Below are 20999 nucleotides of genomic sequence, written 5' to 3' on the forward strand. Positions count from 1 at the left end.
CAGCGGCTACCGCGGCAGCAGGGGAGGGGGGTCCCGGACCGGTTCACGCCGACCAATATGAGGTGCAGGAGGTCTTGGACTCCAGAGAGCGGAGGGGCGCCCTACAATATCTCCTTCGGTGGAAGGGGTACCCGGTGGAGGAGGCAACATGGGTGTCGCGGGAAGATGTCCATGCTCCACGTTTGATCCGGGCGTTCCACCGAGCCCACCCTGGCAGGCCGGGGGGTGGGGGTCATGGGGGTGTGTGCACAGTGAATGATGCTATAACCCTGTTTTCTACATCTGCAGGAGGACCCTTGGTAGGGGGGGCGGCATGTCGGGCCGAGCACGCCCGACATTCGGACGGGCCGCGGGGTGACTCACCAGACTGCCAGGCTCCCGCAGAGCACCCCGTCAGGCCCCGAAGCCTCCCGCCGGCGCCCGACATCTCCCGGAGGGCCAGGACGGCATTCGGCCCTCCCCAGCACTCCGGTAACCGGAGCAACCCACCAGGCCCCAAAGCCTCCCGCCGTCGCCCGTCGTCCCCTGGAGGGCCGGGCCAGCACACGGCCCTCCCCAGCGACCCGGTAACCGCCCGGAGCAACTTACCAGGCCGCAGGGTCGTTAGCAGGCATCCTCGCCTCCTCGCCATGCTGCCGGGTTCCGGAAACGGCTGGCCACGCCCACGCTACTCCGACGGATCGGGGAATGGGTCAGCGAGAAGAACGGCGCAGCAGCGGGCCGCCTGTCAGCTGGGGAGGCCGCGGACCAGCCAGCCGGGTTCCAGAGGCTGCTTACAGGCCGGGAAGGGGCCGTACGAAGAACTAGGCGGTGGCTGCCCAGCGCCCGAGCCGCAGGGCAAGAATGGGTGCCTGGGTGGGTCAGGGGGTGACGGAGACAACCGGTGGGCCGGGAAGGGGTTGAGCGAGCAGCTCGCGGCGATCTGGGGTGGTGGGGGGAAAGAAGAGTCTAGGCAGAGCTCTGAGGGAAAAGAGGGAGGTTTAGGCTGGGGGGTAACTTACCGGCAGCATTGGTGGTGGGACGGGAGCCAAAAGGAGGGAACCATGGGAGGCGGGGTTTAAGTAGGGTGGGGGCGTGGTGGTGTAATTAAGGGTGTGGTGGTGGGAGTTAGCCTTGCCGGTTATTTAACAGCGTTGACTGTGCTGTAAAGTCAACGCTGACTTCATTTGTCTTTGAGCGAATGTTTATGCGGATAATAAACACGGCTTAGAAGAACCAGCTCCCGTTCCGGTGTCAATCTTTGGGTGGCTCGTCGGACGGGGCCTGAAATTCTCTTTATATGCACTCGAGTTTGATCTTTGATCTGTTTTACCAAATTTTCATCCATCAGTGTCAAACCAACCTTCTGATCTAACTTCCACCTAGCTTGCAATTGAGTATACTGAAACCAAGACTGTACGATATTTTCTTGCTTTAACTCGGCTACCGACCTTAGTTGCCAATCATTCCCTACCAATCTAAGTAGTTGCTTATAAGAAATCATCTCCAAATTCACATCCATAGATACCCCCTCTATTGCGTGTCCAGGAATCCCCCAAATTGGTATTTTATAATTCAGCTTATAATAATACTTTCTCCAAACACGCAATAAAGCACTTCTTAAAATATGAGATTTAAAAGCCTTGTCAACTTTTTTATCATAAATCAGATATGCATGCCACCCATATAATAAATACCATCCCTCAAGATAAAGTATACTTTTATTGGTCAAATTAAGCCAATCACTAACCAATGTTAAAACCACTGCATCATAATATAATTTCAAATTAGGCACCTTAAGTCCTCCTCTTTCCCGAGCGTCTTGTAAAATCTTAAATTTAACTCTCGGTTTTTTCCCCGCCCAAATAAATTTGTTAATACCCTTCTGCCATTCATCCAAATTAGCATCTTTTTTCAAAATAGGTATCATTTGAAACAAAAAGAGAAACTTTGGTAAAACATTCATTTTAACAGCTGCAATTTTTCCCAACAAGGATAATTGTAATTTTTTCCAATTATTTAAATCCTTTTGTACTTTTAACCATAACATCTCATAATTTTTCTTATATAATTTCACATTAGAAGCTGTAATATATACCCCCAAATATTTAACCTTTTTCATAATTTCATAACCTGTCAGTTTTACTAACATATCCTTTTCATTCATAGTCATATTTTTAGATAATATTTTAGTCTTATTATTATTTACCTTAAAACCCGAAACTTTCCCATATTGTATTATGATTTCCATCAAATCTATAACCGATTGAATCGGTTGAGATAATGTAACAACCAAGTCATCCGCAAATGCTCTTAACCTATAATCATTCTGCTTTATTTTTATTCCCTTTATTTTAGTTGATTCCCAAATTTTAATCAATAAGATCTCCAATGTTAAAACAAACAGTAATGATGACAAGGGGCACCCCTGTCTTGTACCTTTTTCAATTTTAAATGCATCTGTTAAACCCCCATTAATTATAATTTGTGCCGATTGTTGTTGATATATGGCCTTAATAGATTGCAAAAATTTATCCCCAAAATTCATCTTATCCACAACTTTCAATAAAAATTGCCAATTCAACTGATCAAAAGCTTTTTCAGCATCCAAGAATATCAATACCGCGGGGACTTGGTTATTCTTATCCAAATACTCAATTAAGTTAACTATTTGTCTTACATTATATTTCATATATCTTCCAGTTATAAATCCAGACTGATCGGTATGAACCGTCTGTTTGAAGACTAGCATTAATCTGTATTTAAGAGTGATATAGGTCTATAAGAATTATAGACCCCCTTCTTTTTTTTTAACCTCCTCCCACTCCGTTCAGGTGCAGCTGGAGGAAAAGGGCGAGAAGGGGGAGTTTTTGTGTGTGTATTGTAAAGCATCACCAGCACTGCTTAAAATAATATTAAAAGTATGTATTTTAAGAAAGAAAAATATTAGTAGTAATTTACTTAGTGCTATTTGACCATAAAATGTGGTGTTGTTCTACATATGCCTGGCTGAACAGTGTTTGGAGTTGCCTCTAAACGGGTGAGGGATGCACTGTTCATATTTTCCTTGGAAGAAAGTTCTATAATTGGGGTGCTGTCTCTGAGAAGGCTCTGCTCATGGCCACTGTGTCAAGCCCCGAGCTCGACATTCAACGGGTGGGGGGGGAAGCCTGTAGGAACGGCCGTCAGCTGCTCTGCGGGCCAGCTGGAGCGCCGGAACAGGCCACCGCCATCGCTCATCAGCAGCTCAAAGTTCCCTCCTGCTGCCTGCGTCGGGGTGTGTGTGTTTCTTCTGTGCTTCCTCTGCTCTGCTCTGTAGCACACCGCCGCACGGCCGAGGGACCCGACAATCAGCTGGACAGCTGGGACAGTGGATCCACAGCCGGCAGGCAGCAAGGGATTTCGGTGGCAGCCTCCAACCTGCCGGGGATGCCGACCTGCTGGAAGTGCCGGCACCGTTTGCTGCCGCCGATCAGCTGAGGGGCTCGGAGACCAGCTCCAGCACAGCCGAGCAGACGGGGATGCCTTCAACAACAGAATAGGCACTTTGGGGAACTGGACCTTCCCCCTCCCTTCTCAGCCGGCTGTGCTCCCAGGGGACAGGGGGTGACTTACCAAACATCGATGTCAATGCTGCAAACATTGACATGTTTTTGCACTGACAATATAAGAGACAGCCTGTTATTTTAATTGCTTTATTTGGGAGGGATGAATCACCCGGAAGTTGTAATAAGATTGCAAAAGCCACGCACAGAATGGGAAGTGAAATCTCATATGTAAAACTAATTGGATAATGTGATTTATGACGTGTAGATAAGGGCAGGGATTGTATGTGTGTTATGATGGGTTTGGGGGGAGGAGATTTCAAGATTCTGGCATCCCTCCATGAGTGTCGATGTTTCGTTTCATTACTAAGACTTTTTAGATAAATAATATGCCTGCAATTTGATTTGTCTCATTCATCGGAACCATGACAGGCGGAGCTAGCGAGGCAGAGAGTTGCATGGAGCAGAAGGACAAACGCTGCAGCGAGGGAGGGGGGAGGGATTTGTACTTAGCTGAAGAGGATGCTGGTCTGCTGGGAAGGGAAGAGCAGCGGGGGAGGGGTATTTAGGTAGCACTGGGAGCAAACCACTCCCAGTGCTAACTTTGCATTTCAGCATGTTTGATTTACGTTCCTGTTTTTCGGTTACCTGCGTTCCTTTCCCTGTGTTGGTGTTGGAGGAGGCCAGGACGGTTTAAGGACGTGACACACTGTTCTATAAACCAAACCAGGGGGACCCTCTGGTCTAAATGGATGGTAAACATAGATGATTAAGGGGCTGGAAGTTAAAACATATGACAAATGTTTGTGGGAATTGGGTGTGTCTAGCTTAGTGAAAAGGACTAGGGGTGGTGACATGATAGCAATGTTCTAATATTTGATGGCTGCCACAGAGAAGAAGGGGTCAACCTATTTTCCAAAGCATCAGAAGACAATAATAGATAGAAACTAATCAAGAAGAAAACCAGCCTAGAACTAAGGACTTGTGAAAACAACTAACCAGTGAAAAGGCTTGCCTTCAGAAATTGTGGATGGTCCATCACTGGAGGCTTTTAAGTAGAGATTGGATATTCCATTGTTTGGAATGGTATATGTCCCCTGCTTGAGCAGGGGCTTGGACAAAAGACCTCAAAGGTCTCTTCCAACTCTCTTACTCTTTGAGAGAAGCACTGCCAACCTCTCCCCCTCCCCTCGTCCCTTCCTAGTCACAGGGAGGGAGGGAGGGAGGGAGGGAGGGAAGGAGGGAGGGAAGGAAGGAAGGAAGGAAGGAAGGAAGGAAGGAAGGAAGGAAGGAAGGAAGGAAGGAAGGAAGGAAGGAAGGAAAACAGGAAGAAAGAAAGGGAAGGAAAGGAGGAGATGGGAAGGAGAGGGAGGGAGGGAGGGAGGGAGGGAGGAAGGAAAATTGGAATAAGAGGGAGGGAGGGTCTGAGGGAAGTCCTGCCTTAGCACTTTGCCACCAACAGCCCTGTTGGCCTTTTGCCATCCCCTGGTGGTCTCCCATCCTATTGCTGAGGATGCTTTGGTTACAAAGCCAGGTCTCCTTGCATGGAAAGGGAGTGGGCCTCCCTCTGACCCACGCACTTTGCCCTCCTGCACCCACCATGAGCAACCTGGCCAAGGAGAGTGAGCACAAAAGCAGTAGCCTTGAGGAGGAGGTAAACGCAGCTGGACACCCCCTTGGGGAAGTGTGGCTAGGGTAGGCAGGGCTGTGGGGTCCTGGTGCCATGGGAGCTCAAGGGACAGACTGGGCACTTGACCTCCGCTGCCCAGGGCACCAGGCAATCTGTGCCACCGTCCAGGGGCCCCCTGCATGGCCTGAGGCTCAGTGAGGCTCCTCCAGTGGACCATGCCCTGGCACTCGCCCTGGTCCCACCCCCCCTTCCGCCAGAGACCCTCAGATCCGCCCCAGTAATGCCCAGGCCCGCACAAGTGCCCCTGATGCAAGTGACGTCGAGCTGGCCATGCCCACCCAGTAGGCCACGCCCATGCCAGCCATGCCCACCCAGTAGGCCATGCCTACCCAGTGGGCCACGCCCATCCGGTACCTGACGATAAATAAGTGGGGTTTGAGTTGCAGTTTGGGCACTCAGTCTCTAAAAGGTTCGCTATCACTGGCGTAGTGTGTTACCAATTGTTTTCTTGGTGACTATGGTCCCAGCCGCCTTGAGATCATTGACAAGATCCTCCCATGTAGTTCTGGGCTAATTCCTCACCATTCTCATGATCATTGAAACTCCACGAGGTGAGATCTTGCATGAAGCCCCAGACCGAGGGAGATTGACAGTTATGCTATGTTTCTTCCATTTGTCAATAATTACACCAACTGTTGTCATCTTCTCACCAAGCTGCTTGGCAATATGTCTTGTAGCCCATTCCAACCTTCTGTATGTCTACAATCTTGACCCTGACATCCTTGGACAACTCTTTGGTCTTGGCCATTGTGGAGAGTTTGGAATCTGACTGATTCATTGATTGATTGCTTCTGTGGTCAGGTGTCTTTTATACAGGTAACAAACTGAGATTAGGAGCACTCCCTTTAAAAGAGTGCTCCTAATCTTAGCTCGTTACCTGTATAAAAGACACCTGGGAGCCAAAAATCTTGCTGATTGATAGGGGATCAAATACGTATTTCACTCATTAAAATGCAAATCAATTTATAACTTTTTTGAAATGTGTTTTTCTGGATTTTTTGTTATTCTGTCTCTCAGTGTTAAAATAAACCTACCATTAAAATTATACAGTGATCATTTCTTTGTCAGTGGGGAAATGTACGTTCCCTCACTGTAACACTGACACATTCATAAGAAAAATGTTTAACATTTTTAATGACTTTTTTAATGCTTGCGCTAGCTGTTACTTTGAAACAAGCTTCAATGCAGGCAACCTTATTCTGATGTTTTTGTGCTGTTCTAGATGCTCAGTTAGTCTTTGTTTCAAATCTTCTACTTCTTTAGTTTGAGAGCTTTGTTCTTTCTGAGGCAGAGGAGAGGGTGCCAGGTTTCGGAATGAAAACAATTCTATAGCTGTGCTGGCTTCATCTACTGCCAACTCCCTCTGGTTTACCTCTACACTCTGTTACTTCTGGTAAGGCTTTGATTTCTTTGCCCTAGGTAGACCTTTGCAGAGGTGTATGAGAGACACACAGAGGAAAGGCTTTCTGGGAGAAATATGTGAGAGAGAGACAGAGGAAAGGCTTTCTGGGAGAAGTGTGTGAGAGACAGAGGAAAGGCTTTCTGGGAGAAGTGTGTGAGAGGCAGAGGAAAGGCTTTCTGGGAGAAATATGTGTGAGAGAGGCAGAGGAAAGGCTTTCTGGGAGAAGTGTATGAAAGAGAGACAGAGGAAAGGCTTTCTGGGAGAAGTGTGTGTGAGAGACAGAAAAAAAGCTTTCTGGGAGAAGTGTGTGAGAGGCAGAGGAAAGGCTTTCTGGGAGAAGTATGTGTGAGAGAGGCAGAGGAAAGACTTTTTGGGAGAAGTATGTGTGAGAGAGACAGAGGAAAGGCTTTCTGGGAGAAGTGTGTGTGAGAGACAGAGAAAAGGCTTTCTGGGAGAAATGTGCAAGAGTCAGAGGAAAGGCTTTCTGGGAGAAGTATGTGTGAGAGAGTCAGAGGAAAGGCTTTCTGGGAGAAATATGTGTGAGAGAAACAGAGGAAAGCCTTTCTGGGAGAAGTGTGAGAGACCAGCAGAGAAAAGGCTTTCTGGGAGAAGTGTGCAAGAGTCAGAGGAAAGGCTTTCTGGGAGAAGTCTGTGTGAGAGAGGCAGAGGAAAGGCTTTCTGGGAGAAGTGTATGAGAGAGACGGAGGAAAGGCTTTCTGGGAGAAGTGTATGAGAGAGACAGAGGAAAGACTTTCTGGGAGAAGTATGTGTGAGAGAGGCAGAGGAAAGGCTTTCTGGGAGAAGTGTATGAGAGAGAGACAGAGGAAAGGCTTTCTGGGAGAAGTGTGTGAGAGAGACAGAGAAAAGGCTTTCTGGGAGAAGTGTGCAAGAGTCAGAGGAAAGGCTTTCTGGGAGAAGTATGTGTGAGAGAGGCAGAGGAAAGGCTTGCTGGGAGAAGTGTGAGAGCAACAGAGGAAAGGCTTTCTGGGAGAAGTATGTGTGAGAGAGACGGAGGAAAGGCTTTCTGGGAGAAGTGTATGAGAGAGACAGAGGAAAGACTTTCTGGGAGAAGTGTGTGTGAGAGACAGAGAAAAGGCTTTCTGGGAGAAATGTGCGAGAGGCAGAGGAAAGGATTTCTGGGAGAAATATGTGTGAGAGAGGCAGAGGAAAGGCTTTCTGGGAGAAGTGTGAGAGACCAGCAGAGGAAGGCTTTCTGGGAGAATTATGTGTGAGAGAGACGGAGGAAAGGCTTTCTGGGAGAAGTGTATGAGAGAGACGGAGGAAAGGCTTTCTGGGAGAAGTGTATGAGAGAGACAGAGGAAAAGCTTTCTGGGAGAAGTGTGTATGAGAGAGAGCGAGGGGCTTTTGCAAGGGAAGGGTGAAAGAAAAAAGGAAAAGAGTGAGGGGGAGAAGGGAAAAAGAAAAGGCATTGATTTCTGACTTTGTTTGCTGCAGTAGAAGGAAGCATTAACACTGAATCTCAACTTTTTACTTTTCCATAATATTATAAACTAGCCATTTGTATAACAACAAATGAATCTAATCAGTAAAACCCAAAATCCCCGCCCTATTTTAGTCATCAAGTTTTTGACACCTGCTAAACACTGGTGGTACTCAAATATTGTCATGTCCTAAAAGTGGTACAATCTCTGAAAAGGTTGAAAAGCCCTGAGTTAGAGTCCCACAACACCCGAAAACCATAAATTCTATATCCCTCATTAATCTAAAACAAAGTTCATGGAGCTTAATTAGCTGAGAGCCTATCTCAGACATACAGTTGCAAGAAAAAGTATGTGAACCCTTTGGGATTATGTGGTTTTTTGCATGAATTGGCCATAAAATGCGCTCTAAAAGTCATGTAAGTCACAACAATAGAAAAACACAGTCTGCTTAAAATAATACTACACAAACATTAGCTGTTGTCATGTTTTAATTGAAGATAAGATGGAAATATTCACAGTGCAGGGTAGAAAAAGTATGGGAACCTTTGGCCTTAATAACTGGTTGACCCTCCTTTGGCAGCAATAACCTCAACCAAACGTTTCCTGTAGTTGCAGATCAGACCTGCACAACGATCTGGAGTAATTTTGGACCACTCCTCTGCACAAAACTGTTTCAGTGTAGCAATATTCTTGGGATGTCTGGTGTGAATCGCTCTCTTAAGGTCATGCCACAGCATTTCAATCGGGTTGAGGTCAGGACTCTGACTGGGCCACTCCAGAAGGCGTATTCTGGTCTGTTGAAGCCATTGTTTTGTTGAATTACTTGTATGCTTTGGGTCATTGTCCTGTCGCATCACCCATCCTCTGCGGAGCTTCAGTTGGCGGACAGATGGTCGTACGTTTTCCTGCAAAATGTCCTGATAAACTCTGGAATTCATTTTCCCATCAATGACAACAATCCGTCCAAACCCTGAGGCAGCAAAGCAGCCCCAAACCATGATGCTCCCTCCGCCATGTTTTACAGTGGGGATGAGGTTTTGATGTTGGTGTGCTGAGCCATTTTTTCTCCACACATAGTGTTGTGTGTTTTTCCCAAACAACTCAATTTTGGTTTCATCTGTCCACGTTTGAAGTTTGCAAAAGAGCACCTGGATGTTCCACAGCACTACTGGCAAAATATACTGGACAGATGAAACCAAAATTGAGTTGTTTGGGAAAAACACACAACACTATGTGTGGAGAAAAAATGGCACAGCACACCAACATCAAAACCTCATCCCCACTGTAAAACATGGCGGAGGGAGCATCATGGTTTGGGGCTGCTTTGCTGCCTCAGGGTTTGGACGGATTGTTGTCATTGATGGGAAAATGAATTCCAGAGTTTATCAGGACATTTTGCAGGAAAACGTACGACCATCTGTCCGCCAACTGAAGCTCTGCAGAGGATGGGTGATGCGACAGGACAATGACCCAAAGCATACAAGTAATTCAACAAAACAATGGCTTCAACAGACCAGAATACGCCTTCTGGAGTGGCCCAGTCAGAGTCCTGACCTCAACCCGATTGAAATGCTGTGGCATGACCTTAAGAGAGTGATTCACACCAGACATCCCAAGAATATTGCTACACTGAAACAGTTTTGTGCAGAGGAGTGGTCCAAAATTACTCCAGATCGTTGTGCAGGTCTGATCTGCAACTACAGGAAACGTTTGGTTGAGGTTATTGCTGCCAAAGGAGGGTCAACCAGTTATTAAGGCCAAAGGTTCACATACTTTTTCCACCCTGCACTGTGAATGTTTCCATCTTATCTTCAATTAAAACATGACAACAGCTAATGTTTGTGTAGTATTATTTTAAGCAGACTGTGTTTTTCTATTGTTGTGACTTACATGACGTTTAGAGCGCATTTTATGGCCAATTCATGCAAAAAAACCACATAATCCCAAAGGGTTCACATACTTTTTCTTGCAACTGTATATTTGAAACAAGACAATGGAATACATTTGCTATTTAATATGTACTTTAGAAACAGATACATACAGGAAAATTATAATTCACAGAATTATTACATCAGTCTTTAAAACAGCAGAATTTTCTTCAAGAGACTATCCACAAGACCTGAAACACCTACAGTACATTACTTTTGCATGAGACATCACACCAGACAATGAAACATCCATGTCTTTAATATGACAGAAGAAATGTACTTCTGAGAGTTTCACAGCAACATATTCTGTTAGAAAATTATAACATATCTTAATTTTTTTTATTTAGAAAATTTATATTGCCGCCTACTCGCACATAACGACTCAAGTGGCTTACACAGATATAAAACACCATATAAAAAGAATAAAAAATAACAAGAAGAAAAATAATAAAATAATAACCCCCACCCCCACGACAACACACATTCAAACTAGCCATTTAATGGGGTCCATCCCACTCTGGGTTCCCCAGGCCCACTGGCAAAACCAGGTCTTCAGTGCCTTCCGAAAGAGTGTTAGAGTGGGGGCCAGTCTAATCTTTGGGGGAATGATGTTCCAGAGAACCACCACTGAGAAGGCCCTTCTTCTGGGTCCCGCCAGATGTATATCCTTAGGGGACGGGACCTGCAACATTCCTTGCCTCCCCGCTCTAGTGGGTCAAGTAGATGTGACTGGGAGAAGACGGTCTTTCAGATAACCTGGTCCCAAGTCAGGTGACAACCAGCACCTTGAATTGCACCCAGAAGCAAATCGGCAAACAATGCAGCTCCCGCAGGAGAGGTGACACATCTGCACAATGAGGTCTGCACAAAATCTTGTGGGTTCCTGCATTTTGCACCAACTGGAGCTTCTGGATGCTCTTCATGGGAAGCCCCATGTAGACCGCGTTGCAATAGTCAAGACAGGAGGTGACTAAGGCATGAGTGACTGTGAGTAGGGATTGCTGGTCCAGGAAAGGGCATAACTGGCACACAATCCACAGTTGCACAAAGGCCCTCCTGGCCACGACTGACACTTGTTCTTCGAACAGGAGTCACGAGTCCAGGAGTACCCCCAGATTACGCATACTACCCCATCCAAGACCAAAGGTGGCAATTCTCCATGGGCCAAAGAACCCCAAACCAAGAGCCACTCAGTCTTGCCAGGGTTCAATTTCAACCCGTTGCTCCCCATCCAGCCCCTAACAGCCTTCAGGCACTGCGAGAGGGAGGTCACAGCATTGCTTAACTCACCACGGGCTGAGACATACAGCTGAGTATCATCAGCATACTGATGATATCTCAGTCCACGGTGATGGATAATCTCACACAGGACACTTCAAATATGTCCTATTTGTGTGTAGTTTCACAGGATGTCACACTGAGATTCTAACTAATTCATTAGTAAACCTGATTCCACCTTGCTATGACATTAAACTGAGATTTCTTTCAGTATCATCTTTAATCAGCCAATCCTTCCATAAATGCTGATTTGACTGTGAAGCTGAGCAGACACTATGTGACACCTTAACATGTTTATTCCCATATTAGGAAGAATAAGGCATATCCAAATTTACCAGATTATATTATTTTACATATATAACCCTATTAAAGCCCTTCATGGCATGGGTTCAGGCTATCTGAGGAGATGTCTTACCCCAATGGGACTTTCCTGCCCCACTTTGTCTAGCAGAAGGGGCCTGCTGCGGACCCTCTGTTAAGGAATTCTGGCTGGCAGGCTCAAGGAAAAGAGCCTTTTCTTGCATGGTTCCTGCCCTTTGGAACATCTCCACCCCCCTCCAGGTGTGAGATTTGCACCCCCCTTTTGGCCTTCCAAAAGGGTGTGAAGATCTGGTTCTGCCATCTGGCCTAGGGTCCAAATGGAAGCACATCTAAGATAAGACCCCACCTCCCCCCCATGTGCATCTTGCTCCCTTCCTTCTCATCTTTGTAAATTTTAAGCTAGTTTGATGTTACTACTGTATTTATAGCTTTGAAGGTTTAATGTTTATTGGTTTTTAATTATTGTAAGCTGCCTAGAGCAGGGGTCCCCAACCTGCGGTCTGGGGCCCACTACTGGGCTGTGGCCTCCTGGCCAGCAGGCCGCAGAACAGCCTGGCCAGTGCACACAAATGTGTGTGCCGCACTCACCCTCACTAGCGCCACCACCGCTATGCAAACAGGGCACCGCGCAGCAAAAACGGGGCACCACCACTATGCATATGGGGTGCCGCAAAAAACGTGAAACAGTGCAGTTAGCCCTCGCGCAGCAAAAATGAGGCGGTGCTAGCGAGTGTCACACGGGCACTACCACCGCCCTGTTTGCATCACGCGTGCTCATGGCCCCGTTTGTGTGTGTATTTGTGTGCGCACACGTAAAATGCTTCCCCCTCCCTTTCCCTCCGGTCCACCAACCGAGAAAGGTTGGAGACCTCTAGCCTAGCGTCACCTCCAGGTGAAATGGGTGGCATATAAGTTGAATAAATAACTAAAAATAACATTGCCGCAAGACCTTTAACAACTTCCCATCTTGAATACAGGTAGTCCTCAGGTTACAACAATTGGGAGCAAAATTGCAGTTGCTAAGTGATGCGGTCATAAAGCATGAAATCATGTGATGTCACATTACTTAGCAATGACAATCCTGGCAGTCCTGGTTGCTGTTGTAACCCCAAGATGTGCAGCTTAACAATTGGGAAGAAGTGAGGGTCCCAGGTAAGGAATGCAAGGGTTGCCATACGGAACTCAGGGGAGGGCAGGAGAGGGCCAGCACAGGCCACACAGTGCTACAGGCAGGACAAAAAGCAGGAGTGAATTACCAGAGCAACCTGTGACACTTCCTGCTTGCTTCCCCATTGAATTCGCTTTGGAATGTCACAAATGGCAATTACATGACCACAGCTCCCTGTAGTCATATTTGCAAGCCGGCCACCTGGGTGCCTAGACCACAAGCACATGTCCACAGGGATAGTATAATGGCAGGAACTTTGAGGACCAATTGTACATCCAGTTTTTCAGCACTGTAACTGTTGTTGAACCAATGGACGTAAGCAGACAACTAGCCATACACAGTTTAACACTATAAAGGTGCTTTTGAACTGCATATTACCATTGTTTTTACTTCATACATTTTACTTTTCATCCTCATTGTGCTTATAATTCACGCCTTGTGCACAATGATTCATATTATTTAATGTTTATATTATTATTCAGTGATTTTCATAAAAATTCTGCATGTAATATGTTAGTTTGTTGTTGTACCCAAAAAAGAATCTAGTTTTCTAACTATTTCTCAAAAGTCTTACCCAAAGTTTCTGGAATGTTTCTCCGCTCCCTTGTTACGTCTGATAGCCTAATAATTGTCCCTTCTTTCCGTTCAGTTTTGAAACGTAACCGACCAGACTCTTCATCATCTTCTTCCTCCTCATCTGATTCTTCTTTTGTCTCTTCTTGAAACTCCAGATTTTCAATAACTGCCTGTAACAGAGGAGGACAGGATAGAATACTGACCTTCACATTTACAAGGCTTTCAAATTAAAAGAAAACTTTAAATTAGTGTGTGAAGTCCTTCATATGTAACATCATGTATGCTGCCTATATATGGTATCTAAATGACTCTAAATCACGACACTTTTATGTTTACTTCATCATGCAATAATAAAATACCAATCTTTTCATAAATTTCACACTGTTCAAAATTATAGTACTAGGTGAAATTTCTGTACCCAATGGACTAAAATAGTATAGGAAAAGAATTGATCTAATTAACACATGCTTAAACTCAGCTGATAACAATTATGGCTAAACCACCTTATGGGTGGCTGACAGGATCTGCAGCATGCCCATTCTGCTAGATCGAGTTGGACTGCTAGAGACTCTTGAAAAAAGGCGATCTTTCAGGTAACCTGGTGCCACATACCATTACAGTAAGTATATTTAGGATCACAGCCATAACTCTTAACAAAAGTTTGGAAATCTTTCTCACTGCTCACTTCTTGTAACTGAATAACCTTCCAATAAAGCATAACCAAATAGAAAATCAGTTAATAAAATTCTTGGAACTGTAGTAGCAATAACATTTGAATGAAACCTGCTCTGGACCCAGCTATTTTAAATAATTTTCGTCCTGTCTCCAACCTTTGCTTTCTTGCGAAGGTTGTTGAGAGCATGGTGGCACGGCAGCTCCCGTTGGTCCTGGAGGAAACTGAGTATCTGGATCCGTACCAATCGGGTTTCAGGCCCGGGTACAGCACGGAGACGGCATTGGTCGCGCTGGTGGATGATCTCTGGCAGGCTCGGGATAGGGGTTATTCCTCTGTCCTGGTCCTATTAGATCTCTCAGCGGCTTTTGATACCATCGACCATGGTATCTTGCTGCGACGTCTCCGGGGGTTGGGAGTGGGAGGCACTGTTCTACGGTGGTTCTCCTCCTACCTCTTGGGCCGTTCGCAGACGGTGTTGGCAGGAGGACAGAGGTCAACCCCGAGGCCCCTTGATTGTGGGGTGCCTCAGGGGTCGGTCCTCTCTCCCCTCCTGTTCAACATCTATATGAAGCCACTGGGTGAGATCATACGTGGTTTCGGAGTGAGGTATCATCAATATGCTGATGATACCCAGCTTTTCATCTCCACTCCGAACCAACCCAGTGATGCCCTCGACGTGATGTCCCGTTGCCTGGAAGCGGTACGAATCTGGATGGGGAAGAACAGGCTCCAACTCAACCCGGCCAAGACCGAGTGGCTCTACATATCGGCATCTTGTGTTGTCCAAGATTTACCATCTTTGGTTATGGGGGGAGAGATGTTGCCTCCCGTTGATAGGGCGCGCAACTTAGGCGTCCTCCTGGATGCACGACTCAATTTAGAACATCATATAGGAGTCGTGGCCAGGGGGGCATTTGCCCAGGTTCGCCTGGTGAGCCAGTTGCACCCCTATCTGGACCGAGATGCCTTACGTACAGTCACTCATGCACTCGTCACCTCCCGTATAGATTACTGCAACGCTCTCTACATGGGGCTGCCCTTGAAGACCACCCGGAGGCTTCAGCTGGTGCAGAATGTGGCCACGCAGGTTGTGATGGGAGTATCCCGATACTCCCATATTACACCCCGCCTGCGTGGGCTGCATTGGTTGCCGGTTGCCCTTCGGGTGAGGTTCAAGGTGCTGGTTCTTACCTATAAAGCCCTACATGGCTTAGGCCCGGGATATTTACAGGACCGTCTGCTGCCAGGAACGACTTCCCATTGCCCTGTGCGCTCACACAGAGAGGGTCTCCTCAGGGTGCCGTCGGCCAGACAATGTTGGCTGGCGACCCCCAGGGGGAGGGCCTTCTCTGTTGGGGCGCCTGCCCTCTGGAATCAGCTCCCCCGAGAACTTCGGATGGCCCCAGATCTCCGGTCCTTTCATCGCGACCTAAAGACATAGCTTTTCCAACTGGCCGACCTGGACTGAAGACGGGGGTTTTAATTTTGTTTTAACTTTTATTGGTTTTTAGTGGGGCTTTGTAAATTTAATTTCTTTTAATACTTGTATTTATTGTTTTATTGTTGTTTTATTGTTGTTAGCCGCCCTGAGTCCTTCGGGAGATAGGGCGGCATATAAGTCCCATAATTAAATTAAATTAAATAATTAAATTAAATTAAATTAAATTAAATTAAATTAAATGGAGGGGGAGTATAGCAATTTCAGTTGGGTGACTTTGGCAAGATTCCTCTGTGCAGTCAAAGCCTTAAAATATTCTCTTACTTGGAACAGAAAGTTTGAATGATGTAAGCTATTGTCTTAATACTCATAGGCTACCTTCTTAAATTACTGAAATTAATATGTTAGGAATGATTGAACAAGAAAAAAAGATCTAATGGTGCCTTTAAGATTTTTTTCCCAGCTTCCGGTTTGCGTCACGGTGGGACGGGATGCAGGAAGGCAGGGCTCTGCCTTCCGTGCCTGATTTTTCCCTGCTGGGGCCCCTAAAAAGGGCCTAAAGTCGCCCCGAAGAGGCATTTAAGAGGAGGGGTGCCTTGTTGAACACGGAGAGACAGTGGTCTTTCCGTTCGACCCAAGAAAAGCCCTCCAAACCAGCAGGGGAAAGACCAGCTACATTCCTGTGGCCGGCCATTAGCTGCTGCAAACCGAAGGAGAAAAAAGCACTAATTAATACATCGTAAACAGCATGTTTGGAACTGGGTGAGAATATTGATCCTTTCTCTACTATTTTACAACTGAATTTCCTGGGAAAGGCTACCAAGAAGCTAAAAACCTCCAAATGTAAATGGAAGTGGTATTTTAATTTTATGGGGGACAGCAACATACAATACTGAAGTGGAAGTAATATAAAGCTACAGTTTTGATAAATTTGAGAACTGAGATAACTGTCAAGATTTTCTCTTTGAAAAAAAACCCATTGAGGTGAAATATAAGAAATCAATCCTTTGTTTTAAGAGTGGAAAATGGACTTTGAATGACATCTAGTGGTGGATTTGTGTATAGCACTATAATTTGCTTCCTGGCTGATTCATGATTCCTAGCTTGGGAGAACAGCTGGCAATAAAGGAAAATATTTTGGCACACTTATCACCCTGACCTTCTTGAATTATAAATACCTACTGAACTTGGACTTTTAACTTCAAGAGCTAGTGGGAGAGAAAGAAAAATTTGACCTTGGACTACGCCTGGCTGGGAGAGACTTTTGAGCTATTTTCAGAGAGGTTGAACATTTTGAACACTACGAACATTGTGGATTACAACCTTGCCTGATTGACAAGTTTTGGACACCTGAGACAAAGGATTACTATAAAATATTGCTTTCAGGACTGAATCTATACTTTGGAATCTATTGGATTATAAAGGATACATATAAAGACTAGAAAACTAGAGGAAACTTTGATCTACTCTTACTGAGACTGGTGATACTAACTAGAGGATCTCCAGGAATGATGCCTCAAGAAAAAACAAACACCTTTCAGAAAGAAATATATTCTATGGTACAACTAATTCACTAAACAATTGTTGAATGCAAAGAGGAAATAAAAAGAAATCATAATGAGACTAAAAACAATTTAGACAATATAAATGAGCAAATCTCCAAATTAAATCTACAACTAGAAAGTTCCCAGATAACGACTACAAAGTATGAACAAATAAACCAGAAATCAGAAGATGAAACAGAGGAAATGGATTTAGAGACAGAAGAAATAAAAGAAGGGAAATATAAATGACTATATACAAACAAAATACTGCAAGACTAAGCTATAACAATGAAAATGCAAAAGACCTTTTACCCCTTAGGTCTGCAAAATATATCTGATGGCAAAAAAGATGATTTTTAAAAATGGAATATAGAGCTGTTAGGGGAAATGTCACAACTTGGCAGACAGGGAATGAAAAGAGAAATGGAGGGAGAAAGGAACTGGAAGTTGTTTAAGGAATATAAATGGGCTGAATTCCCCCCCCCCCCCCAAAAAAAATACCCTACATAAATTGTCTTCCTGATGCCAAGCAATTTTTACAAAAATAGAAAGAAAATTCCTGGGTGATCAAATTGCTCTGGCTTGGAAAGCTACATGGCAAAGAAAGAAAGAAAAAGTCATATTTAAAAAACAGAAGATTTGACCTTTTAGAGGGGGCATTGTATGTTTAAATACTTGTTTGAATACGATTAAAGAAAGGATGACCCTTAGATACAATTAGACTTTTATAATGAAAGATATGATTTAGAATTAAGATAGCATTTTCTTTTTTTTTTTTGATATGGGAAATATGAAGATAAGAGGATTGATTTGAATAAAACTTTTAGCTATATAAATGTAATTAATATTGAGAAAATCATAACTGATAAAGATATTTCAAATACTGATGGGAAATCAAACCTTAACAAGAGCACAAAAAACAGGATATTAATGAACTGACATTATTGACTTATGAATTGATATTATTATTTGTATGTTAGTAAAATATGATGAAGATGCTTATACTTAACTCTGTATACATTAACAGTACCAAAAATTGTAACAGTGTAATGAGGGGAAAATGAAAAAAATATGGAGAAGAAAGAAGGATCAGGGGAAAAGTACTGGATTGTGTAGTATTGAACAGATTTATATTGAAGAAGTTAATGTTAAATATTTGAACCCAGACAACATGTTGTTTACTAAGCACTAAAGACTGTGATTTTTAAGAATTAATAAAACTTTTACAAAAAAAGAGATATTTTTTCCAATCCCCACAATTTTATTTCCAATCTAGAGTTCTGTATTTTCTGTTGCGGGAAGTGCCTCAACATGCTTAAAAGAATAAAAACACAGGCTTTAAATACCAAGTAAACAAACTAGGATTCTAAGAAAAACCCTAACTTGGGTGATGAGCCCTTATTTTAAGGTGATAGAGAAAAAAAATGCCTGTCAAACAATCCAGCTAAAACTCCCACTCCTGACTTCAAAAGAAACTGAGTATGAGGTAAACCTTAAACCCAAATATAATCCCTTCCCTCAAATACAGGCAGTAAAAGCTAAGAGTGGCAGCTAACCTCTTGCATAAAAGAAAATAAATGCATCACAGAAAAATGAACTTATTGCTCAGGTAATAACTGGTCTTCTCATAGATGGCTGCCTTAAGTCACTCCAAATTTCTTGTCTCTATCTCCTAACAAGACATCTGTTCATCTGCAAGTTTTGAAATGTCAAGGATCAGAATTCTTTTGGAATGGAGACTACAGTATATAGAACTTATATTACACATTTAGCCAAGATTTAGGCTTCATCACTAACTTCTATGACTGTTTCTCCTTTGGTGCAGGGGAGAAGGAAATCAAATCAAGCAGAGAACGAGAACTTTCAACAAAACTCTGTAGACAAAGACTGACTTACGAAAATGTCACTCAAACACAACTGAGCTGTTATTTGAGGTTTTTAACATTTATTTGCAAGCAGATAGGTCATGTCTTCTATGGATTAACAATAATTCATGACAATACTGTTAGCAAATGAATGAAACTGTTTCAACTACATATAAGTAATGCTAGAAAGAGATGACTTGGTTCCCTCAAAACAAAGTGAAAAAAGATCAAAGATTTTATATCAAGCAAAAGGTGCTGCAATGTGGTACAGCTAGCTCTGGAGTACTCCTAAGCCGTTTTGAATTACTGGTCACAAAGAAGAGTAAAGAAGAAAGTAAGTACTGTGCATTTCTTTCTTGTGTCAAAAGCACTACTATAGACAGGGTTAAGGAAATTCAGATATAAAAAGTAAATGGAAAGTTGGCTAATAACTGGACTGAGCTCTATTACTCCACTGCTATTTGTAAGGGCTGCTAAAAATGAGAAACAGTGGAGAAGCTGCTGAGACAGGAGTAGCATGTGCAGCGCTCATTTTCTTATCTCAAGTTTTTCCCTGAAAATGAGCATTCAGGAATGTTGACCATCCTGGTATGTAATTCTTCTAAAAGCTAACATAGGTTCATAGTTTCTCTTTATACCAACTTTAGCAATAGAAATATTGACAAAAAACAATGCCAAGGGTAAATACCAAATTGAAAATTCTATCTGAAATATTTAAATGTTTTGTTTTTAATATTTCAGATTTTCTGCAGTACCTCTTCTGACTCATTTGGAGGTGTCTGGGTATCAACAACCTCTTCTTCGGCTACATATTCTTGTTTGATTACTTGCTGCATATAATCTTCATCCTGAAAGAAATGCACAAGGAAGGCTTTCTTTTAAACTAATTTTAGTTTCTAAATATATCACTGCTTATTTATTCAGAAGGGGGTGGTATATATGCAAACTTCTTGACTTGTTTGCCCTGCTTAACAGACCAGAAAGAAGTCACAAACTTATATACTTCTGTAGGTTTTCCATCTCCAGCTTTTTAAATCTATCTTAAATACAACTGATTTACATAAACCAGTGTTTATCAGTTAATCAGATTTAAATAGTGAATGGTGCTTAAGAGAAAATGTAATTAACTGTGACAACAACTATATACCTAGTTGCAACTAAAACTTACTTAGGATGAAAAGTTGGAATCTACATGGTCACAAACAGGTTATGAAGGGTGAAATGTAACATTACTTCTATGTTTAAATAACTGAGAGCTAGATCTGCACTAATTCCAAAGAGCACATTTAAAATTATATACAGTACATATGATATAGCTATTTACTTTTTGGGTCAATAGTTAATTTAGAAGATTAAAAAACCCAAGATTATAATACATGGAAATAATTACTGCAGTTTTTTTTAAAAAAAGCTAGGAAAAATTACATCTACTGATTTAAAGCATATATATCCTACTCCATAAAATGAAAATTGCTCATATTAATTCCTTTAAAATGTAGGATTTCGGTTTTATTTATCTGACTAATTTGAGAGCAATAAAATACCTGTTATTTTCCATGAACTGTACTTTCTCATTTATTGTCTTATGCGTCTAAGAATAACATACAGCATTTGATTATGTGATTTACACATAGGCTTTAAAGCAAATATAAAGGACCATTTACCATATCCATTTACATTTGCCAAAGTTTTTTAATTGAGAAATACTTCTAATAAATGGTAATAAATGTATTCTCATTTCAACTCAGGGCAATTGATCCAGCAAACCACTGAAACTATATAGATTTGATCCCCTGCTAATTTTGTACATTTGCCCACTGACAAAGAAATGATCAGTTTATAATTTTAATGGTAGGTTTATTTTAACGAGAGACGGAATAACAACAAAAAAATCCAGAAAAACACATTTCTAAAAAGTTATAAATTGATTTGCATTTTAATGAGTGAAATAAGTATTTGATCCCCTATCAATCAGCAAGAGTTCTGGCTCCCAGGTGTCTTTTATACAGGTAATGAGCTGAGATTAGGAGCACTCTCTTAAAGGGAGTGCTCCTAATTTCAGTTTGTTACCTGTATAAAAGACACCTGTCCACAGAAGCAATCAATCAATCGGATTCCAAACTCCACCATGACCAAGACCAAAGAGC

General features: G+C 43.3%; 1 protein-coding gene across 4 annotated transcripts in view; it reads right to left on the reverse strand.

Annotated features, from left to right (window-relative positions):
• The window catches only part of LOC308676208 (RNA-binding protein 33-like), a 293110-nt gene that overhangs the window by 209088 nt on the left and 63023 nt on the right, over nucleotides 1–20999 (reverse strand). For all 4 annotated transcript variants that reach the window (XM_081341982.1, XM_081341985.1, XM_081341984.1 and 1 more), the window contains 2 exons: nucleotides 19608–19700; nucleotides 13328–13499 (listed from right to left, as the gene is read on the reverse strand). In XM_081341982.1, coding sequence (XP_081198108.1) covers nucleotides 13328–13499; nucleotides 19608–19700 — 265 coding nt within the window. The remainder of the gene's footprint in view (nucleotides 1–13327; nucleotides 13500–19607; nucleotides 19701–20999) is intronic.

Source organism: Vipera berus (assembly GCF_964194415.1).
Source record: "Vipera berus genome assembly, chromosome: W".
Taxonomy (NCBI): domain Eukaryota; kingdom Metazoa; phylum Chordata; class Lepidosauria; order Squamata; family Viperidae; genus Vipera; species Vipera berus.